At 42.9% G+C, this 24,972-nt stretch overlaps 2 protein-coding genes across 2 annotated transcripts in view; both read left to right on the forward strand.

Annotated features, from left to right (window-relative positions):
• Nucleotides 1-24,972, forward strand: part of LOC146716593 (uncharacterized) — a 304,253-nt gene that overhangs the window by 218,676 nt on the left and 60,605 nt on the right. The gene's annotated exons all lie outside the window — the stretch shown is intronic.
• On the forward strand, nt 899-2,949 carry LOC146716606 (protein NLRC3-like; the record flags this gene model as incomplete). Its single annotated transcript, XM_085452772.1, has 2 exons — nt 899-989; nt 1,106-2,949. Coding segments are annotated over 2 exons (1,935 nt in total), but the record flags the coding sequence as incomplete, so codon positions are not given.

The raw sequence follows: 24,972 nt of genomic DNA on the forward strand, positions 1-24,972 counted from the left end.
TATTCTACATGGTGAAACTGATGGTTTCTGGTGTTTGGGTCTGTTTTTCTGTATTTATGCAGATAAAGTGTAAACTCAGATGAATTATACCATCAAATGTTAAAGGAAAATATCAGGATGAGTGTCTGTGAGCTGAGAAGGACGTGAAGCGAGCAGTTTATCCCAGAGCTGAAGCTGCTCTGTGTGCAGAGATGAGCTCAGATTCCTGCTGTGATTGATCAACAGTCACAGAAATGTAGACTTGTAGTTATTACTGCAGTATGGTCACAGCAGATACTGATAAACATGTATTATGGGGATGGATGATCAAGTTTCTCACTCTCTCCTTTAAATCTCAGTTTTTTCTTCTTCACAGTTTATCTGTTAATTTATTAATGAATAACACTGAAAGAGTTTCTGTTATATTTCCCCTTGAACATCAGCTTATTAGGGCGGCATTAGGAAATAGCCCCCCTCCAAAGAATGAATAAATGAATGATGATAATAATAAAATGATTCAAAAGCAGAGCTCAGAGTGGTAGAATGGTCAAACATGGATCCACGGGTGGTTCAACTGCATTTGGTGACGTGACTAAAGCAAATCTTTCAAATAATCCCACCATCAACGGGATGTTGTCTCCTTTACTACGGTTACTTTACTTGGTCACCGTGTGAATTTCTTTGAAATGAACCAAATTCTTTTATTTGTCGGTTGTTGCATATTTAACCTCTACAGTCAGGAAAGGAGGAGATGAGGCCTCAACAATGTTGGGTTGTAGCTGTGGTTCAGGTTAGAGTGAGTGTCCATGGAATAAATGTAAGTCAGTGAACTGGAAACATGACTGTGTTCAAACTTTGTTTTCCTTTTTATAATGAGTCTAATCAAAGGTGCACAGAAGTATCTCCACTGTGACTTTTCTGTGTCACCATCAGAGCTTCTGCACAGTGTGGAGAAAGATCCAGAAGCAGAGCTGGACTGCAGACAGCCAGTCAGAGCAGCTGTGTACAAAGTAAGACTGAACATCTGTCTGCTGATGGACTCATTTCTGAAAACTGGACTTCTTGTGTTGTTCAGACATTGAAGAGTTTTCTTTCTCTTTAGTCTCATTGTTTTTCTTTCTTTCAGCAGATGTTGGTCTGCAGGAGGTTTTAGATGAACATAAGATCAGTCTGAGGAGGAGATGTGAACGTGTGACTGAAGGAAGTGATGAAACAGGAAGTAGAACCCTCCTCAACACCATCTACACTGAGCTCTACATCACAGAGGGACAGAGTGAAGAGGTTCATACCCAACATGAGGTGAGGCAGCTGGAGACAGCTTCCAAGATGGACGCCCTCCATGACGCTCCAATCAGGTGCCAGGACATTTTTAAAGCCTTACCTGACCAACAGAGACCCATCAGAGTGGTTCTGACCAACGGCGTGGCTGGTGTTGGAAAAACCTTCTCAGTGCAGAAGTTCACTCTGGACTGGGCAGAGGGCTTGGAGAACCAACATGTCAGTGTGGTGGTTCTGCTTTCATTCAGGGAGCTGAACCTGATCAGAGATGAGCAGTACAGTCTTCTGGAGCTGCTCCATGTTTTCCATCCAACATTACAGAAGGTCACAGCAGAGAAGCTGGCTGTCTCTCAGCTTTTGTTCATCTTTGACGGCCTGGATGAAAGCAGACTTTCATTGGATTTCACCAACAGGAAGCTGCTGTCTGATGTCACACAGAAGTCATCAGTCAGCCAGCTGCTGACAAACCTCATCCAGGGGAATCTGCTTCCCTCGGCTCTCGTCTGGATAACTTCCCGACCCGCAGCAGCCAATCAGATCCCTCCTACATGTGTTGACAGGCTAACAGAAGTACGAGGCTTCACTGACGCCCAGAAGGAGGAGTACTTCAGGAGGAGATTCAGTGATGAAGAGCTGTCCAGCAGAATCATCTCCCACATGAAGACATCCAGGAGCCTCCACATCATGTGTAGTATCCCAGTCTTCTGCTGGATCACTGCTACAGTTCTGGAGCACATGTTGACTACAGAGCAGAGAGGAGAGCTGCCCAAGACCCTGACTGACATGTACTCACACTTCCTGCTGGTTCAGACAAAGAGGAAGAAGAACAAGTACCATGAGGGACGTGAGACGAGTCCACAGGAGCTGACGGAGGCTGACAGGGAAGTTCTTCTGAAGCTGGGGAGGCTGGCATTTGAACATCTGGAGAAAGGAAACATCATGTTCTACCAAGAAGACCTGGAGCAGTGTGGTCTGGATGTGACAGAGGCCTCGGTGTACTCAGGAGTTTGTACAGAGATCTTCAAAAGAGAGTGTGTGATCTTCCAGAAACCAGTCTACTGCTTTGTTCATCTGAGCATTCAGGAGTTTCTGGCTGCTGTCTACAAGTTCCACTGTCACACCAACAGGAAGACAGAGGTGGTAGAAGGTTTTCTAGGGAATTTCCGAGAAGAATACAAAAACAGATCTTTTTTTAAGAACATGTTCAAGTCTTATAGCTTCACATCACTGGATGTCTTTTTGACTAAAGGCATGTATAAATCCCTCCAGAGTAAAAATGGCCACCTGGACCTGTTTGTTCGCTTCCTTCATGGCCTCTGTCTGGAGTCCAACCAGAGACTCTTAGTAGGTCTGCTGGGTCAGACAGAGATCAGTCCAGGAACCATCCAGAGAGTCATCAACAACCTGAAGGAGATGAACAGTTATGAAATCTCTCCTGACAGAAGCATCAACATCTTCCACTGTCTGATGGAGATGAACGACCTCTCATTATTTCAGGAGATCCAAGAGTTCCTGAAGTCAGAGAACAGATCAGAGAAGGAACTCTCTGAGATCCAGTGCTCAGCTCTGGCCTTCATGCTGCAGATGTCAGAGGAGGTTCTGGATGAGTTTGACCTGCTGAAGTACAACACATCAGAGCGGGGACAACAGAGACTGATTCCAGCTGTGAGGAACTGCAGAAAGGCTGGGTGAGTCCAGATGTGATCATTAACATCATTGATCAGTGTAGGTTAGTAGTTTAATGTTGAAAATAAAATCAGATTGTAACCACAAAGTGTTTGTGTCCGTACGCTGCAACCTTCCACACCATTCCTTTATTGTACAGACTCAGCAGCAGCTCCATGGATCCCAAATCCAAGAGTGGAGAACAGATTTGAAGTGTGTCACATCCATGCAGTCACAGCTGTTTCCACCATGTTTCCACTGATATTAATCCTGTTCAATGACACGTTTCATATCAGTGAATATTTTCTTTAGGACGTCCACTGACATGTTTAAGTGTCCTGCTGGAAATCACTCAAATCATCCATGAAATCCATGAAAAAGCCAAAAGCAGATTAAAGCCAAACAAAGATTCTCATTAAAAGTCTGCAGGTCTGAGAGAGACTCAATCGTTGTGTCATGTCAAACACAGTAAGAGGAGCTGAAGCACAGATGTGAAGAGCAGATTCATCAGATTATGACCTCACTCTGTTTTGTCTTCATATACATTCAGTCTGTGTTTATAATGCAGATTTTCTGCTTTTATAATAACACATTTTATATTTTCTATCATCACAGACTGACTCAGTGTGGACTCTCAGAGTCTCACTGTGAAGTTGTGGCCTCAGCTCTGAAGTCCAGCCCCTCCCATCTGACAGAGCTGGACATGAGTAACAACAACAACCTGCAGGATTCAGGTGTGAAGCTTCTGTGTGCTGGACTGGAGAGTCCAAACTGTCGACTGGAGACTCTGAGGTGAGTTCACTGACTGCGGCTGTTGTTGTTTTTCTATATTTCAGGTCTTTGATGTTTGAAACTTTCTTCAGTTCCTAAATGTTCAGGATGTGTCTGAAGACAAATGTGAAGAAGTTTGAGTGCTTTCAGAAATGTTGTCTTTCCAAACGACTGAACAACAGTTTTTCCTTTTGGCTCCAAACAGAAGTGACAGACTTGAGCAGGGTTCATTTAAAGGCTGACAGAAGTGGAGTGGTGACGGGGAGATGTTTGACAGGACAGTGTTTCAGCCTCCACAGGTTCATGTTGTGCTCCATCAGTCAGTGAAGATGAAGTCAGTGCTGATGAGGCTGTAGAGTGTGTGAGGGATGTGAATGAGGATGATGAAGATCTGATGATAGCAGATAAAAACAGGCTGCAGAGACTTTGAGCCATACAGGGCACACAGTGTGTGTACAGAACAGCTGAAATCATTATGGAGGCCTCACTGGAATATGGAAGCATCACAGTACAGCTTCAGTGAAGCATTAAAGTCTCTGATATGAGATGAGAAATAAAGCAGCCAGAGCTTTTTCATGAGTGGAAATCCACTGTGACTGTGAGCTGCTGCTACAGCCTCCAGATTAGCCAGCAGCTCATCCTGCTCAACATTTCCTCACCAACTTTAATGGAAGTGTGATGTTTTCAGCTGGAGTGATGGTCAGGGTGGCCTCCCTCTCCTCTTCTTCTCCTCTTCCTCTTTCATTTGTAAAGCCACTTCTGCTGCTTTCATTCATTTGGAAGTCCTGTAGCTGAGTTTGGGAGAGACTAACAGCCTCGGCAGCAGAGGGGAGAAAGGCTGTAACACCACCACTTTACTCTGTTCTACCTGTCACATCATTTTATCAGGAAACAAATGTGCTCATGTTTTTACTATGTTTGTCTTGAAGATGTAAGAAGATCACATGGTGCTTTTTATTATTGTGTTGGTTTGTTTCCTGTCTCTTGGATGGAGCCCAGCTGTGCGTGGCCCCTGGGCCTGTGGTCAGAGTGTGTGCTGGATAATCCGGCCCAGGATGAGGCCAAACTGACATGGGATGAAATGTCTGTCACATAATTGAGCTTTGTGAGAAATGTACGACTTTAATGTGAAACATTCAGAGTTTTTTCTCTTGTTGTGTTTGTTTGAAGCTGCTTCCTGTTGGCTTCAGCTGTTTGGAGTTTCCATTTTCTAAACTTCTACATTCTGAACCTTCTTCAGCTCTGAACAGATGATGAAACACTGAATGATTTCAAGCTCACACTTTGTCTAATAAACTTACATCTTTCATTCTTTATACAGATTGTGGGGCTGTGGTTTGTCAGAGATCAGCTGTGATTATCTGGCAGCAGCACTGAAGTCCAACCCCTCCCATCTGAGACAGCTGAACCTGAGCTACAACAACAACCTGCAGGATTCAGGAGTGAAGCATCTGTGTGGTTTCCTGGAGAGTCCAGGATGTGGACTTGAAACTCTGAGGTCAGTCAGCATGTTTTAGTTGTGCTGAGATGAATATGATGTGAAAGTTGTGCTGACACTAAACTGCAGACATCAGGCTGATATTATACTGATCCACACTGAGGATCTTCATGGTAAAGTCTGTTTTCTTCTTCTCTGGTTTAGTCCATTGACTGCAGCAGAACAATGTTCACATTTCAAACAGTGAGACTCAACGTATGGCCCGCGGCCCACACGCGGCCTGCCCACCTTTCCTGATTCAGAGAGAGGGGACCCTGATTAACTGTGTAGTGTTCTTCCTCACAGTTCTAAGTATCAGACACAACAATGAATAATCCACAGCTGACTGTCTTTAGCAGGTCAAAGGTCACGGCACACAGCAGACAGTGGGAAATATTATAACTCTGATCATTTATCAGCACATATCCATATGTATAAAAACAAAGCTGACACTGTGAGACTTGATCAGAGGTGTGATCATCACAGCAGAGGCCTTTGTGTCAAAGTCACTGAGGATCAAACAGAAACACATGAAGCAGATTTTCCTGTTCTGGCTTTTTATAGCAGATAACCTTCAAAATATTCTGCAGTCCATCAAAAACTGAAGCAAACCATGAATCAACATGTGAACATGAGCTGATGCTGCTGAAGTGAAGCAAAGTTACAGAGGTTTGATTACAGACACAGCTGAGAGTTTGTAATCTGTCATCATTTTAAAAGGTTTACATTTCTTCAGTATATCCACATTTGCAGCTGCTACCTCAACCTCCACTTGTCCAACACAACTGCTGTCCACTGCCTCCATGACATTGTGATTTTGCTGTTGGTCTTCTGTCAGATCTTCATCAATCACTTCTGCACGGGGCACACCTTCAGACTCTGCAGCTGCATAACGAAAGCCTGTAAGATAAAATTAGACATAAGGTAAATGTACACCAATATTCCAATGACAGGTGTGTGATTCATCTGGAAGTTATGTGCGGATTAGTGTACAGTGATAGCAATTTAGTATGTTTTTAGAGGGGGGGGGGTTGTTTACCTCCGATGGGTGCTCTTTTTCGCTTCCGTTGCGTACGCCTTGAGTGCCGGTCCGAGTCTGATACAGGTATGTCGTCATGCCCCATGTGCAGTGTTGGTGCCCAGTCTGGATTTGTTACATCCATTTCATATGCTGGTTTGCCTGCAATAATGCCAAATCATAAGCTACTCAGTCGACATGATGTGGTTCTGCAGCATCACACATTAGCATGTTTTATCTCATTATCTATGACCTCAGCACATTGAAAATCACACTAAAAGCCTTTCAAGAGTGATATGAATTAATTTAGAACTCACCGGAAAGAAAATGCCGTGAGCAAACCAACAAAAAGCTGGGGATTGCAGAGAACTCGATATCCGCTCGTCTCACCGCTGCAATCCAAGCCTGACGTCTTTGTTTAGTAATATCGGATACATGGGATCCCTCACGTTGCCTCCAGGATGGAAAACGATGAAAAGAGAGCCCGTTATCCAGCTTCTTGCCTTCACGATCGTGTGATCTAACGTTGCAACCGACAACACAACACGTACGATCCATAGCTGAAATGGTATCCTTTGGCTGGCCTACTGTCATGGCGGAAGGGGGCATGGCCCATCTCCCGTGACATCACGCTCCAAAGCCCTATAGGTGGGAAAATGTACCATGTCGACCAATCAAAAATGATATGGAAACATGACATTTGGTTGTTTAGCAAAAGGGGGAAGTTTTAGGAGTGACCGGCAAGAGAGAGCGAGTGAGCGAAAGAGAGAGAGAGTTTTGATACGTGAGAGATTTGTGACGTTTACCGTGTTTGGTCTCAAGTTAGTTTGTTGTCTTGTGTATTTAGTGTGTAGCTGTTGTTTTGTTTTGTGTGTCAGTTCTACTAGTGATCGTCACAGTTGCTGCCTTAAAGCCAACAAAGGCAGATTGCAGTGTAAACGCTGAGTGACACACCTGCTGTCAGACCTGCAGGTTTATCCCTGTGCTGTTCTCATATGTGTTAGAGTGACACAAACTATTGTTTGACACCTGATTGTTCTGTAAATAGTTTGAAATGATTATATGAAAAACGTCTGAGCCTTGGCTGCATTTTTTGGTAAATAGTACCATATAACTTTGTTGTTTGCAAAACGTGTGCGTATTTTTAAAAATGTACAATCTCTATTTGCATTTCAAGTTATGAAGATGATTCGTTAAACATGTGTGTGGTTTTTACAGTCAAAATATCACTTTCTACTTGTATTTTAAATTTTGTCTGAATTTAGATAAATTGTGCTGATACAGTTGGTCAAAATGAGAAAATAACAGATTGGCAAGATAAACTGTTTTTAAAGGTAAAATATAGAGGCCACATCAAAAGTAGTCAAGAAGGGTTAAAGGCTAAAAGCAAAGTTGTCACCAAGTACTGTTTATATTTGTGTGTATTGCTGCAGCTTTTTTGAGTATTAATTTGGTGCCTTTGTGTGAAATAATGGTATTGTGAGTGATCCATATAGTCACAAAGAATAGCCACTTGTTTCTGTGCTACCAAAGTTCCCCGGCTTTCATTCAAAATGTGTTTATCGTCAGCACCTGCACATTAAACTACTTAAACATTATAAATGTCTTCAAGCTCACACTGAGGCCTGTGGGGTACTATCAGCCACTGAGACAGTACACACATTTATATGTGTTTGTATATGAATATTTCATACTTTAAGACTGCCTGTTTATTTAAGGGAGATGAACAAAATACATTGGAATTGTACAAAATAATATCATGGATGATAAATTAAATAGATTTTAAGTAGATGCTTGTGCATTCTTAAAGTCTTATATGTTGAACTGAACTATGTGATCTGTTCAAAGCCTTAATCTTAATTTGAAGTGAAATGTGCATTTTGAGTTTATACACTATGTATATAAGGCGACCGTTTCCTTTTGCAGTATTTTTGTGTGGTGTACTTTTCTATGTCTTAACAAAAGGGGAACAAAGGTGTTTAAGTTCACCTAGGATGATGTGTTTTAATTTTCACATGGTCTTGCTTGAATTTGACCCTGACAAAGGCGTATGAACTCTGTCAGCTGTTTGGAGTTTCCATTTTCTAAACTTCTACATTCTGAACCTTCTTCAGCTCTGAACAGATGATGAAACACTGAATGATTTCAAGCTCACACTTTGTCTAATAAACTTACATCTTTCATTCTTTATACAGATTGATGGACTGTGGTTTGTCAGAGATCAGCTGTGATTATCTGGCAGCAGCGCTGAAGTCCAACCCCTCCCATCTGAGACAGCTGGACCTGAGCAGGAACAACAAGCTGCAGGATTCAGGAGTGAAGCATCTGTGTGGTTTCCTGGAGAGTCCAGGATGTGGACTTGAAACTCTGAGGTCAGTCAGCATGTTTTAGTTGTGCTGAGATGAATATGATGTGAAAGTTGTGCTGACACTAAACTGCAGACATCAGGCTGATATTATACTGATCCACACTGAGGATCTTCATGGTAAAGTCTGTTTTCTTCTTCTCTGGTTTAGTCCATTGACTGCAGCAGAACAATGTTCACATTTCAAACAGTGAGACTCAACGTATGGCCCGCGGCCCACACGCGGCCTGCCCACCTTTCCTGATTCAGAGAGAGGGGACCCTGATTAACTGTGTAGTGTTCTTCCTCACAGTTCTAAGTATCAGACACAACAATGAATAATCCACAGCTGACTGTCTTTAGCAGGTCAAAGGTCACGGCACACAGCAGACAGTGGGAAATATTATAACTCTGATCATTTATCAGCACATATCCATATGTATAAAAACAAAGCTGACACTGTGAGACTTGATCAGAGGTGTGATCATCACAGCAGAGGCCTTTGTGTCAAAGTCACTGAGGATCAAACAGAAACACATGAAGCAGATTTTCCTGTTCTGGCTTTTTATAGCAGATAACCTTCAAAATATTCTGCAGTCCATCAAAAACTGAAGCAAACCATGAATCAACATGTGAACATGAGCTGATGCTGCTGAAGTGAAGCAAAGTTACAGAGGTTTGATTACAGACACAGCTGAGAGTTTGTAATCTGTCATCATTTTAAAAGGTTTACATTTCTTCAGTATATCCACATTTGCAGCTGCTACCTCAACCTCCACTTGTCCAACACAACTGCTGTCCACTGCCTCCATGACATTGTGATTTTGCTGTTGGTCTTCTGTCAGATCTTCATCAATCACTTCTGCACGGGGCACACCTTCAGACTCTGCAGCTGCATAACGAAAGCCTGTAAGATAAAATTAGACATAAGGTAAATGTACACCAATATTCCAATGACAGGTGTGTGATTCATCTGGAAGTTATGTGCGGATTAGTGTACAGTGATAGCAATTTAGTATGTTTTTAGAGGGGGGGGGGGTGTTGTTTACCTCCGATGGGTGCTCTTTTTCGCTTCCGTTGCGTACGCCTTGAGTGCCGGTCTGAGTCTGATACAGGTATGTCATCATGCCCCATGTGCAGTGTTGGTGCCCAGTCTGGATTTGTTACATCCATTTCATATGCTGGTTTGCCTGCAATAATGCCAAATCATAAGCTACTCAGTCGACATGATGTGGTTCTGCAGCATCACACATTAGCATGTTTTATCTCATTATCTATGACCTCAGCACATTGAAAATCACACTAAAAGCCTTTCAAGAGTGATATGAATTAATTTAGAACTCACCGGAAAGAAAATGCCGTGAGCAAACCAACAAAAAGCTGGGGATTGCAGAGAACTCGATATCCGCTCGTCTCACCGCTGCAATCCAAGCCTGACGTCTTTGTTTAGTAATATCGGATACATGGGATCCCTCACGTTGCCTCCAGGATGGAAAACGATGAAAAGAGAGCCCGTTATCCAGCTTCTTGCCTTCACGATCGTGTGATCTAACGTTGCAACCGACAACACAACACGTACGATCCATAGCTGAAATGGTATCCTTTGGCTGGCCTACTGTCATGGCGGAAGGGGGCATGGCCCATCTCCCGTGACATCACGCTCCAAAGCCCTATAGGTGGGAAAATGTACCATGTCGACCAATCAAAAATGATATGGAAACATGACATTTGGTTGTTTAGCAAAAGGGGGAAGTTTTAGGAGTGACCGGCAAGAGAGAGCGAGTGAGCGAAAGAGAGAGAGAGAGTTTTGATACGTGAGAGATTTGTGACGTTTACCGTGTTTGGTCTCAAGTTAGTTTGTTGTCTTGTGTATTTAGTGTGTAGCTGTTGTTTTGTTTTGTGTGTCAGTTCTACTAGTGATCGTCACAGTTGCTGCCTTAAAGCCAACAAAGGCAGATTGCAGTGTAAACGCTGAGTGACACACCTGCTGTCAGACCTGCAGGTTTATCCCTGTGCTGTTCTCATATGTGTTAGAGTGACACAAACTATTGTTTGACACCTGATTGTTCTGTAAATAGTTTGAAATGATTATATGAAAAACGTCTGAGCCTTGGCTGCATTTTTTGGTAAATAGTACCATATAACTTTGTTGTTTGCAAAACGTGTGCGTATTTTTTAAAAGTGTACAATCTCTATTTGCATTTCAAGTTATGAAGATGATTCGTTAAACATGTGTGTGGTTTTTACAGTCAAAATATCACTTTCTACTTGTATTTTAAATTTTGTCTGAATTTAGATAAATTGTGCTGATACAGTTGGTCAAAATGAGAAAATAACAGATTGGCAAGATGAACTGTTTTTAAAGGTAAAATATAGAGGCCACATCAAAAGTAGTCAAGAAGGGTTAAAGGCTAAAAGCAAAGTTGTCACCAAGTACTGTTTATATTTGTGTGTATTGCTGCAGCTTTTTTGAGTATTAATTTGGTGCCTTTGTGTGAAATAATGGTATTGTGAGTGATCCATATAGTCACAAAGAATAGCCACTTGTTTCTGTGCTACCAAAGTTCCCCGGCTTTCATTCAAAATGTGTTTATCGTCAGCACCTGCACATTAAACTACTTAAACATTATAAATGTCTTCAAGCTCACACTGAGGCCTGTGGGGTACTATCAGCCACTGAGACAGTACACACATTTATATGTGTTTGTATATGAATATTTCATACTTTAAGACTGCCTGTTTATTTAAGGGAGATGAACAAAATACATTGGAATTGTACAAAATAATATCATGGATGATAAATTAAATAGATTTTAAGTAGATGCTTGTGCATTCTTAAAGTCTTATATGTTGAACTGAACTATGTGATCTGTTCAAAGCCTTAATCTTAATTTGAAGTGAAATGTGCATTTTGAGTTTATACACTATGTATATAAGGCGACCGTTTCCTTTTGCAGTATTTTTGTGTGGTGTACTTTTCTATGTCTTAACAAAAGGGGAACAAAGGTGTTTAAGTTCACCTAGGATGATGTGTTTTAATTTTCACATGGTCTTGCTTGAATTTGACCCTGACAAAGGCGTATGAACTCTGTCAGCTGTTTGGAGTTTCCATTTTCTAAACTTCTACATTCTGAACCTTCTTCAGCTCTGAACAGATGATGAAACACTGAATGATTTCAAGCTCACACTTTGTCTAATAAACTTACATCTTTCATTCTTTATACAGATTGTGGAACTGTGGTTTGTCAGAGATCAGCTGTGATTATCTGGCAGCAGCACTGAAGTCCAACCCCTCCCATCTGAGACAGCTGGACCTGAGCTTCAACAACAAGCTGCAGGATTCAGGAGTGAAGCATCTGTGTGGTTTCCTGGAGAGTCCAGGATGTGGACTTGAAACTCTGGGGTCAGTCAGCATGTTTTAGTTGTGCTGAGATGAATATGATGTGAAAGTTGTGCTGACACTAAACTGCAGACATCAGGCTGATATTATACTGATCCACACTGAGGATCTTCATGGTAAAGTCTGTTTTCTTCTTCTCTGGTTTAGTCCATTGACTGCAGCAGAACAATGTTCACATTTCAAACAGTGAGACTCAACGTATGGCCCGCGGCCCACACGCGGCCTGCCCACCTTCCCTGATTCAGAGAGAGGGGACCCTGATTAACTGTGTAGTGTTCTTCCTCACAGTTCTAAGTATCAGACACAACAATGAATAATCCACAGCTGACTGTCTTTAGCAGGTCAAAGGTCACGGCACACAGCAGACAGTGGGAAATATTATAACTCTGATCATTTATCAGCACATATCCATATGTATAAAAACAAAGCTGACACTGTGAGACTTGATCAGAGGTGTGATCATCACAGCAGAGGCCTTTGTGTCAAAGTCACTGAGGATCAAACAGAAACACATGAAGCAGATTTTCCTGTTCTGGCTTTTTATAGCAGATAACCTTCAAAATATTCTGCAGTCCATCAAAAACTGAAGCAAACCATGAATCAACATGTGAACATGAGCTGATGCTGCTGAAGTGAAGCAAAGTTACAGAGGTTTGATTACAGACACAGCTGAGAGTTTGTAATCTGTCATCATTTTAAAAGGTTTACATTTCTTCAGTATATCCACATTTGCAGCTGCTACCTCAACCTCCACTTGTCCAACACAACTGCTGTCCACTGCCTCCATGACATTGTGATTTTGCTGTTGGTCTTCTGTCAGATCTTCATCAATCACTTCTGCACGGGGCACACCTTCAGACTCTGCAGCTGCATAACGAAAGCCTGTAAGATAAAATTAGACATAAGGTAAATGTACACCAATATTCCAATGACAGGTGTGTGATTCATCTGGAAGTTATGTGCGGATTAGTGTACAGTGATAGCAATTTAGTATGTTTTTAGAGGGGGGGGGGGTTGTTTACCTCCGATGGGTGCTCTTTTTCGCTTCCGTTGCGTACGCCTTGAGTGCCGGTCCGAGTCTGATACAGGTATGTCGTCATGCCCCATGTGCAGTGTTGGTGCCCAGTCTGGATTTGTTACATCCATTTCATATGCTGGTTTGCCTGCAATAATGCCAAATCATAAGCTACTCAGTCGACATGATGTGGTTCTGCAGCATCACACATTAGCATGTTTTATCTCATTATCTATGACCTCAGCACGTTGAAAATCACACTAAAAGCCTTTCAAGAGTGATATGAATTAATTTAGAACTCACCGGAAAGAAAATGCCGTGAGCAAACCAACAAAAAGCTGGGGATTGCAGAGAACTCGATATCCGCTCGTCTCACCGCTGCAATCCAAGCCTGACGTCTTTGTTTAGTAATATCGGATACATGGGATCCCTCACGTTGCCTCCAGGATGGAAAACGATGAAAAGAGAGCCCGTTATCCAGCTTCTTGCCTTCACGATCGTGTGATCTAACGTTGCAACCGACAACACAACACGTACGATCCATAGCTGAAATGGTATCCTTTGGCTGGCCTACTGTCATGGCGGAAGGGGGCATGGCCCATCTCCTGTGACATCACGCTCCAAAGCCCTATAGGTGGGAAAATGTACCATGTCGACCAATCAAAAATGATATGGAAACATGACATTTGGTTGTTTAGCAAAAGGGGGAAGTTTTAGGAGTGACCGGCAAGAGAGAGCGAGTGAGCGAAAGAGAGAGAGAGTTTTGATACGTGAGAGATTTGTGACGTTTACCGTGTTTGGTCTCAAGTTAGTTTGTTGTCTTGTGTATTTAGTGTGTAGCTGTTGTTTTGTTTTGTGTGTCAGTTCTACTAGTGATCGTCACAGTTGCTGCCTTAAAGCCAACAAAGGCAGATTGCAGTGTAAACGCTGAGTGACACACCTGCTGTCAGACCTGCAGGTTTATCCCTGTGCTGTTCTCATATGTGTTAGAGTGACACAAACTATTGTTTGACACCTGATTGTTCTGTAAATAGTTTGAAATGATTATATGAAAAACGTCTGAGCCTTGGCTGCATTTTTTGGTAAATAGTACCATATAACTTTGTTGTTTGCAAAACGTGTGCGTATTTTTAAAAATGTACAATCTCTATTTGCATTTCAAGTTATGAAGATGATTCGTTAAACATGTGTGTGGTTTTTACAGTCAAAATATCACTTTCTACTTGTATTTTAAATTTTGTCTGAATTTAGATAAATTGTGCTGATACAGTTGGTCAAAATGAGAAAATAACAGATTGGCAAGATAAACTGTTTTTAAAGGTAAAATATAGAGGCCACATCAAAAGTAGTCAAGAAGGGTTAAAGGCTAAAAGCAAAGTTGTCACCAAGTACTGTTTATATTTGTGTGTATTGCTGCAGCTTTTTTGAGTATTAATTTGGTGCCTTTGTGTGAAATAATGGTATTGTGAGTGATCCATATAGTCACAAAGAATAGCCACTTGTTTCTGTGCTACCAAAGTTCCCCGGCTTTCATTCAAAATGTGTTTATCGTCAGCACCTGCACATTAAACTACTTAAACATTATAAATGTCTTCAAGCTCACACTGAGGCCTGTGGGGTACTATCAGCCACTGAGACAGTACACACATTTATATGTGTTTGTATATGAATATTTCATACTTTAAGACTGCCTGTTTATTTAAGGGAGATGAACAAAATACATTGGAATTGTACAAAATAATATCATGGATGATAAATTAAATAGATTTTAAGTAGATGCTTGTGCATTCTTAAAGTCTTATATGTTGAACTGAACTATGTGATCTGTTCAAAGCCTTAATCTTAATTTGAAGTGAAATGTGCATTTTGAGTTTATACACTATGTATATAAGGCGACCGTTTCCTTTTGCAGTATTTTTGTGTGGTGTACTTTTCTATGTCTTAACAAAAGGGGAACAAAGGTGTTTAAGTTCACCTAGGATGATGTGTTTTAATTTTCACATGGTCTTGCTTGAATTTGACCCTGACAAAGGCGTATGAACTCTGTCAGCTGTTTGGAGTTTCCATTTTCTAAACTTCTACATTCTGAACCTTCTTCAGCTCTGAACAGATGATGAAACACTGAATGATTTCAAGCTCACACTTTGTCTAATAAACTTACATCTTTCATTCTTTATACAGATTGAGGGACTGTGGTTTGTCAGAGATCAGCTGTGATTATCTGGCAGCAGCACTGAAGTCCAACCCCTCCCATCTGAGACAGCTGGACCTGAGCTGCAACAACAAGCTGCAGGATTCAGGAGTGAAGCATCTGTGTGGTTTCCTGGAGAGTCCAGGATGTGGACTTGAAACTCTGGGGTCAGTCAGCATGTTTTAGTTGTGCTGAGATGAATATGATGTGAAAGTTGTGCTGACACTAAACTGCAGACATCAGGCTGATATTATACTGATCCACACTGAGGATCTTCATGGTAAAGTCTGTTTTCTTCTTCTCTGGTTTAGTCCATTGACTGCAGCAGAACAATGTTCACATTTCAAACAGTGAGACTCAACGTATGGCCCGCGGCCCACACGCAGCCTGCCCACCTTCCCTGATTCAGAGAGAGGGGACCCTGATTAACTGTGTAGTGTTCTTCCTCACAGTTCTAAGTATCAGACACAACAATGAATAATCCACAGCTGACTGTCTTTAGCAGGTCAAAGGTCACGGCACACAGCAGACAGTGGGAAATATTATAACTCTGATCATTTATCAGCACATATCCATATGTATAAAAACAAAGCTGACACTGTGAGACTTGATCAGAGGTGTGATCATCACAGCAGAGGCCTTTGTGTCAAAGTCACTGAGGATCAAACAGAAACACATGAAGCAGATTTTCCTGTTCTGGCTTTTTATAGCAGATAACCTTCAAAATATTCTGCAGTCCATCAAAAACTGAAGCAAACCATGAATCAACATGTGAACATGAGCTGATGCTGCTGAAGTGAAGCAAAGTTACAGAGGTTTGATTACAGACACAGCTGAGAGTTTGTAATCTGTCATCATTTTAAAAGGTTTACATTTCTTCAGTATATCCACATTTGCAGCTGCTACCTCAACCTCCACTTGTCCAACACAACTGCTGTCCACCGCCTCCATGACATTGTGATTTTGCTGTTGGTCTTCTGTCAGATCTTCATCAATCACTTCTGCACGGGGCACACCTTCAGACTCTGCAGCTGCATAACGAAAGCCTGTAAGATAAAATTAGACATAAGGTAAATGTACACCAATATTCCAATGACAGGTGTGTGATTCATCTGGAAGTTATGTGCGGATTAGTGTACAGTGATAGCAATTTAGTATGTTTTTAGAGGGGGGGGGGGTTGTTTACCTCCGATGGGTGCTCTTTTTCGCTTCCGTTGCGTACGCCTTGAGTGCCGGTCCGAGTCTGATACAGGTATGTCGTCATGCCCCATGTGCAGTGTTGGTGCCCAGTCTGGATTTGTTACATCCATTTCATATGCTGGTTTGCCTGCAATAATGCCAAATCATAAGCTACTCAGTCGACATGATGTGGTTCTGCAGCATCACACATTAGCATGTTTTATCTCATTATCTATGACCTCAGCACGTTGAAAATCACACTAAAAGCCTTTCAAGAGTGATATGAATTAATTTAGAACTCACCGGAAAGAAAATGCCGTGAGCAAACCAACAAAAAGCTGGGGATTGCAGAGAACTCGATATCCGCTCGTCTCACCGCTGCAATCCAAGCCTGACGTCTTTGTTTAGTAATATCGGATACATGGGATCCCTCACGTTGCCTCCAGGATGGAAAACGATGAAAAGAGAGCCCGTTATCCAGCTTCTTGCCTTCACGATCGTGTGATCTAACGTTGCAACTGACAACACAACACGTACGATCCATAGCTGAAATGGTATCCTTTGGCTGGCCTACTGTCATGGCGGAAGGGGGCATGGCCCATCTCCCGTGACATCACGCTCCAAAGCCCTATAGGTGGGAAAATGTACCATGTCGACCAATCAAAAATGATATGGAAACATGACATTTGGTTGTTTAGCAAAAGGGGGAAGTTTTAGGAGTGACCGGCAAGAGAGAGCGAGTGAGCGAAAGAGAGAGAGAGTTTTGATACGTGAGAGATTTGTGACGTTTACCGTGTTTGGTCTCAAGTTAGTTTGTTGTCTTGTGTATTTAGTGTGTAGCTGTTGTTTTGTTTTGTGTGTCAGTTCTACTAGTGATCGTCACAGTTGCTGCCTTAAAGCCAACAAAGGCAGATTGCAGTGTAAACGCTGAGTGACACACCTGCTGTCAGACCTGCAGGTTTATCCCTGTGCTGTTCTCATATGTGTTAGAGTGACACAAACTATTGTTTGACACCTGATTGTTCTGTAAATAGTTTGAAATGATTATATGAAAAACGTCTGAGCCTTGGCTGCATTTTTTGGTAAATAGTACCATATAACTTTGTTGTTTGCAAAACGTGTGCGTATTTTTAAAAATGTACAATCTCTATTTGCATTTCAAGTTATGAAGATGATTTGTTAAACATGTGTGTGGTTTTTACAGTCAAAATATCACTTTCTACTTGTATTTTAAATTTTGTCTGAATTTAGATAAATTGTGCTGATACAGTTGGTCAAAATGAGAAAATAACAGATTGGCAAGATAAACTGTTTTTAAAGGTAAAATATAGAGGCCACATCAAAAGTAGTCAAGAAGGGTTAAAGGCTAAAAGCAAAGTTGTCACCAAGTACTGTTTATATTTGTGTGTATTGCTGCAGCTTTTTTGAGTATTAATTTGGTGCCTTTGTGTGAAATAATGGTATTGTGAGTGATCCATATAGTCACAAAGAATAGCCACTTGTTTCTGTGCTACCAAAGTTCCCCGGCTTTCATTCAAAATGTGTTTATCGTCAGCACCTGCACATTAAACTACTTAAACATTATAAATGTCTTCAAGCTCACACTGAGGCCTGTGGGGTACTATCAGCCACTGAGACAGTACACACATTTATATGTGTTTGTATATGAATATTTCATACTTTAAGACTGCCTGTTTATTTAAGGGAGATGAACAAAATACATTGGAATTGTACAAAATAATATTATGCTGCCCTCACGACACGTGACCCTGTGAGGTTAGACAGCTAGCGAACAAATAGAAGAGGTCTTCCACACAAGGCTTGACTTTCTTGTTTTTATGTAACTAGAACATGAGAAAAAATGAAAATGAATCGCTGGTTAACACACATCTTAATAACAACTTGCCGATTAGCCTAGCTTAACATGTACATTACATCAGCATACAGTTCGCTCCATGTAAACACACATAACGACTGTCTCTACACATGTCAATACTCACAAAGACGAACGTTTTCCGAGGTGCGAACGTGTAGAGCACTCTTAGCGTGAACATGAACTAGTCCCTATTTAATAACTGCCGGAGCACTTTTTCACGACATCATAAACGAAAGGGTACATCAAAGATAGGTTAGTGAACAGAGCGCTCCCTCGCTCCATTTCCGCACATAGGATACAAAGATCTCTTGTGGCAATGATGTCTCACTCTGAGCTTATTTATCACTCTGCTTATGTGGCTCAATCAGCACACACACCAACCGCTGACTTTTGACTCAAGGGCATAACACTCCCCGCTTGATATACACACATTATATCACAATAAACATCAATACAACATATTCAAACATCATCTAGCATTGAAGAATATTCATTCAGTCTCTGCAAGCAAAACAACAATCTCTGAAACTGGTCTGAGAAACATTTTAACAGTCCCATCTTTTACAGTCCGCACTTCCACTTTTCGGACCTTCTTGTCGCTGCTGGGGAATGTTTTTACTATTAGTCCCATGGGCCATTCGTTCCTGCTGGCTTGGGGGTCCTTTAGCAGGACCACATCTCCTATTTTGACATTAGGTCTAGTCTCTGTCCATTTTGCACGACCTTGTAAGGTGGATAAATACTCTCCCTTCCACCTTTTCCAAAAAGTGTCAGCGAGGAGTTGAACATGTTTCCATTGTTTCCCAAACAGCTGCCCTGATGAGAAGTTCCCAAGTGGGGCGGACACAGCACTCATCTTCTGCGTTAGTAGCACTGCTGGAGTGAGTACTGCAGGACTGTCAGGGTCGGTGGATATGGGAACAAGAGGCCTTGCATTAATAATTGCCATCACCTCGGCCATGAAGGTGCACAACACTTCATGAGTAAGACGTGTTTGTTCAGTTCGTAACAACATTGCATCCAGAATGCGCCTGGCAACGCCTATAAGGCGCTCCCACGAGCCTCCCATATGAGACGCATGAGGGGGATTGAAAGTCCAAACACACCCTCTCTCTTGCAGGTACTTTCCTACTGCTTTGTTTCCTGAGTTTAGGTCTAATTCCTTACAAGCGCCCACAAAATTCGTGCCTCTGTCCGAGCGCAGAAACTTGGCCGGGCCCCGAATAGAGAAGAGCCTTCTTAATGCATTGATAAAACTATCAGCAGACATAGTCTCTATCAGTTCGATATGCACAGCCCTAGTTGACATGCATGTGAATAACACAGCCCAACGTTTGTTCTGGGAACAACCACCTCTTGTACGACGCGTCACAATAGTCCATGGCCCAAATACATCTAGGCCTACAGTGGTAAAGGGTGGTTCAGGGGTGACTCGGTCTGCAGGCAAGTCTGCCATTTTCTGGATCTGCATTTTGCCTCGCAACTTGCGACATGTGACACACCGATGAATGACAGATGACACAAGCCGCTTCCCTCCAATTATCCAGTACCCAGCACCACGGATAGCTCCTTCAGTTATGTGTCTTCCTTGATGAGCCACTCGTTCATGATAGTGAGTTACAATTAGCATGGCGATGTGGCTGGTAGATGGGATAATCAGAGGGTGCTTTTCATTCTCTGTGAGATCGGCAGCGGAAAGACGTCCACCGACTCGTAAGAGACTGTCTTTGTCCACTACAGGATTGAGCTTTTTGAGTGCATCAAATATGCCACTGACCTTCCTTCCTTCTTTAATGTTTTCAAGCGTCCCTTTGTAAGCTTCTTGTTGGACGGCTCGAATAATGACTGCTTGGGCTCGGGTGAGTTCTTGGACGCTCGGTGTCTCACTGAAACCTTTCCATCCCCTTTGCCCACTTGTCTTTTGTGCAAAGGATGTAACTACATGAATGAGTCTGGCTATGACTCTGCAAAGAGTGATCCAGTTTGAGTACTTTTTGAAACGGTCAGAACCCAACTGTGGCTCTGCTACAGTAGTTTTCATTACTTTTATTTCCGGATGTATCTCTCTGTCTTTTTCAGGTTCGATGAGCATGAAAGGACCAGTGTGTGGTTCTGTGTGTGGGTCAGAGTACAGAAAGGGTGGACCTGAGAACCAGGTACTGTTCTGCAGGTCTGCTGCTGGAATGAACCGAGTGGCCTGGTCAGCTGGATTTAACTCACTTGGTACATAATGCCATTGACTCGGATGGGTGGATGCTCTAATGCGCGTAACCCTGTTGGCAACATACATGTAGAATCGTCTGGAGGTGTTGTGTATGTACCCCAACACAATCCTACTGTCTGTGTAAAAAGTCACATTGTCTACTTTAATGTCTAACTCGTCTCTGATGAGCTCAAACATTTCCACCGCGAGCACAGCAGCACATAGTTCCAGGCGTGGTACAGTGTGTGCGGGGCGGGGTGCGAGTTTAGACTTCCCCATCACAAACCCAGTATGACACTGTCCTTCACTGTCAACTGTACGCAGATAGACTACTGCACCTATAGCGACAGTGGAGGCATCACAGAAAATGCAAAGTTCTTTCACTTTCGTTGTGCTTAACGTACCTGGGCTGTAGCACCTTGGTATTTGGAGGTTCTCAAGGGCTTGCAAAGAGTCTTTCCATAAGTCCCACCTCTCCTGTTTCTCAGGGGGTAAGAGTGTGTCGCAGTCTTTTCCATCAGATGACAGTTCCCTGAGTAATGCTTTGCCCTGCATTATTATGGGAGCAGCAAATCCCAAAGGGTCATAGAGGCTATTAACTGTCGACAATACTCCCCTCCGTGTGAATGGTTTGCTCTCATTTGACACCTGGTAAGTGAAGCTGTCAGATTGTAGGTTCCAACAGAGTCCCAAGCTTCTCTGAACTGGAAGAGGGTCTACTCCTAGGTCTAAATCTTTCAGGTCCTTTGCACGATCCTCAACAGGGAAAGCTTCCATGACTTGACTGCAGTTTGATGCCACCTTGTGGAGGCGCAAGTTAGACTCTGCCAACATGTTTTGCGTTCTTGTGAGCAGGTTGATTGCTTCCTCTGGCGTGGCGACTGATGTGAGACCATCGTCAACATAAAACTGACGCTCAACAAACTGTCTTGCATCAGATCCGTGTTCTCGTTCTCCCTGCTGTGCTGCCTGTCTCATGCAGTAGATGGCAACAGCGGGTGACGGGCTGTTTCCAAACACGTGGACCTTCATTCTAAACTCAACTATGCTCTTTGTAATGTCATTGTCCTCATACCACAGATAACGCAGATAATCTCTGTGGTCTTCGCGCACAACGAAGCAGTAAAACATTTGCTGCACATCGGCTGTCAGGGCTATGGGCTCTTTGCGGAAGCGCAACAGCACTCCCAATAGGGAGTTGTTCAAATCAGGTCCGCCAAGAAGCACTTGATTGAGCGAAATTCCATCACATTCTGCACTTGAATCAAACACGACTCGTATTTGTTGTGGCTTCTGTGGGTGGTATACCCCAAACGTGGGCAGATACCAATGTTCTTTATTTAGTGGCAGAGGAGGGGCAGGCTCGGCTTGGTCGTTATCCAACATTTTCTGCATGAATTGGATGTAGTGATCTTTCATTTCTGGTCTCTTTTCCAAAGTCTTTCGGAGAGAGCAGAGGCGTTTTAGGGCTTGTTCTCTGTTGTCAGGGAGCCTCCTTCTCTGTGAGCGAAAGGGTAAAGGTGCAACCCAGCTGTTCTCTTGGTTTTGATAAACTTCACTGTCCATTATTGTCAGGAATGCTCTGTCGTCGATAGACATGGCTTGTTTGTTATCACCCTCAGATCTAACAAACACAGAGTGTCCCAAATCGTCTGTGATGCAGGTTGCATTCATAGTGACCCCATAATCCTCTTTAACGTGAATTGTGTTTGGGCAAGGCTCAAAATAGGATGCACGTCCATTATCTAAGGTGTGTGTTTTATAGACATTGACCTCTGACTGACTGTGCACTTTTCCTAGACACACCTCCCCCACAATAACCCAACCCAGGTCTAGCCTTTGGGCGTATGGTGCATCATTGGGTCCGTTGATTTGCTCACGTACCTTATGGACCCTGATGACGTCCCTTCCAAGGAGTAAAAGGATTGGGGCGTGGTGGTCGACAGGTGGGATGTTATCTGTCACTGGAAGAAGATGTGGGTGATGCTGGGCAATCTCTGGAGAGGGTATTTCAGATCTATTGTCCGGCACAGAGTCACATTCAATTAAAGGGGGTAGCTGGATGTTGACTTCTCCATCCAAAGACTCGAGGAAGAAGTTTACAGCTCTCCTACCTGAGGTTTGTTCTCTGCCAGAGCAAGTCTTTAAGGTGTATGGAGTGGGTTTGGCATTGATTTTGAAAAGGCTGAAAAACTCTGACTTAACCAGTGACCTGTTGGACTGATCGTCTATTACCGCGTACATTTTTATAGCTCTCTCTTTTTGGCCTGCGGGATACACTTTGACCAAACTGATCTTAGAACATGAACGTGGGCTATCACCTTGGCCACATACCTCTGTGCACTTCGACTCGACTGAAGGTGAGCTCTCAGTTTGCTCTTCATTGTCGTTGTTTCCTGGTGTAGTCCTCTTAGGGGCAGGAGTAGGACCAGGATGCATTGCAGATAAGTGTTTAAGGCTGTCACACTCGATACACTTAACCACTGCTTTACAGTTTTTTGCAATGTGTTGGACAGACCCACAGCATCTGTAGCATATGTGGTGCTCTTTGAGATAGGCTTGTCTTTCTTCAATAGTTTTGTCTCTAAAGAGCTTACACTTTTTGAGTGGATGTGGTTTTTTGTGGATTGGGCACTGGCGATCCGGTTCCTCCATTTTCTTTGGACTGAGATTATTCTGGTCCGGCTCTGCCGTAATGTCCATTTTGTGTGCTGACACAGTAGGTTTGCGACTATATGACCTCAGTTTTTCTGTGGGAGAAGGGACATGGGTGTTGGCCTTGGACATAGCAAAGCTTGGGTCATTCCTCATTTTCGCTTGCCGCTGGACAAATTGTGTGAAAACTGAGAAAGGAGGAAATGACACACTATGAGTCTCCTTGTACTGTGTTCCTACAGTTGTCCACTTTTCCTGTAGGTTGAAGGGAAGTTTTTCCACTATTTGCCTGACTCCTCTAGCTGTGTCCAGGTAAGCAAGTCCTGGGAGCGCGCCATCTTGTTTAGCACACTGAAGCTCCAATAAGATGTCACTAAGTTCCTGCAGCTTAACATTGTCTTTGTTTGTGAGTTTGGGAAAGTCCTCTACCTTTTTTAAGAGTGCGTCCTCAATAGCCTCAGGTGAGCCGTAGCACTCTTCAAGGCGTTGCCAGACCATCTTCGCACCTGCAGCAGGATTGAGGGTGTGTACAGCACGAATGCGCTTAGCCTGTTCGGATGATGTTGGACCCAACCATTTTGTTAGCAAGTCTAATTCCTCTCTTGGAGACAAATTTAGGTCTTTGGTTGCGCTGATGAATGAGGTTTTCCATGCCCAATAGTTTTCAGGTTTGTCATCAAATTGCAAAAGACCTGTGCTAACTAGTTCTTTGCGAATTAGGTATTTTGCAAACTGTTGCATTTCACTTGATTCAGGTACGCAGTTGTTAAGGTTGGGGGTGTGCTTTGTGGAGTTGGACCAGTACGTGTCGACTACACCAGTGTTCACTGTTTGCTCCTGTTTCCTTTCTCTATTTACAGGTGGTGTTTTCGTCTGAGTGTTGGTTATAAAAGGATTAGTTATTTGTGTACTGTCTTGTGCATCTACTTCATTGCAATTTCCTTTAGGAGGCTGTGCTGAGTCGTGCTGAGTGTCTGGGTAGAGTAACTCACATTGTTGTTGAACATATTCGTTAGTGCGGTGCACTGTACTGATGGGCTCAGCTTCCTCACAAAGTTCTCCGTAGAGCTCCCCGCTCTGAATCTCTGCTTCTTCATAGGCTGAGGCCTCTGCTTCAGCTGCGGCTATTGCTTTTTGGCACTGGAGGACATGTAGATGAGCATCCAGTTCAGCTCTCTGTTTCATTGCATTAGCTTCCTTTTCAGCGAAGGCCAGTTGAGCTCGTGCTGCTTGAGCTTTGGCATAGGCCCTTGCAGCTGCAGAAGCTGTTGATGAGGATGTCCGTTGAGAACGCCTTGTCGAGGTTCTGGATTGCTGCGACTTGGTGTCGAATGGTTGAGACCGTTGCTGCGTTGTAGCTGGTTGAGTGGCGACGTCTGGTTGCTGTTCACCACCGGCTGCTTCGTCTAGCTCTTCAGCAGCGTAGTCTTTTAGGTAATTTCTTCCTGAGCGTAGACTCATGTTGCTTAAAGTAGCTCTGTATGCTTGAACCCGCTGAGTAGGCGTCTTTTCCTTCGTCTTTTTACTATGCTGCCCTCACGACACGTGACCCTGTGAGGTTAGACAGCTAGCGAACAAATAGAAGAGGTCTTCCACACAAGGCTTGACTTTCTTGTTTTTATGTAACTAGAACATGAGAAAAAATGAAAATGAATCGCTGGTTAACACACATCTTAATAACAACTTGCCGATTAGCCTAGCTTAACATGTACATTACATCAGCATACAGTTCGCTCCATGTAAACACACATAACGACTGTCTCTACACATGTCAATACTCACAAAGACGAACGTTTTCCGAGGTGCGAACGTGTAGAGCACTCTTAGCGTGAACATGAACTAGTCCCTATTTAATAACTGCCGGAGCACTTTTTCACGACATCATAAACGAAAGGGTACATCAAAGATAGGTTAGTGAACA

The sequence above is a fragment of the Copadichromis virginalis genome, linkage group LG3 (assembly GCF_057382275.1).
Source record: "Copadichromis virginalis isolate Kocher_CV1m ecotype Utaka linkage group LG3, C_Virginalis_male_GT1.1, whole genome shotgun sequence".
Taxonomy (NCBI): domain Eukaryota; kingdom Metazoa; phylum Chordata; class Actinopteri; order Cichliformes; family Cichlidae; genus Copadichromis; species Copadichromis virginalis.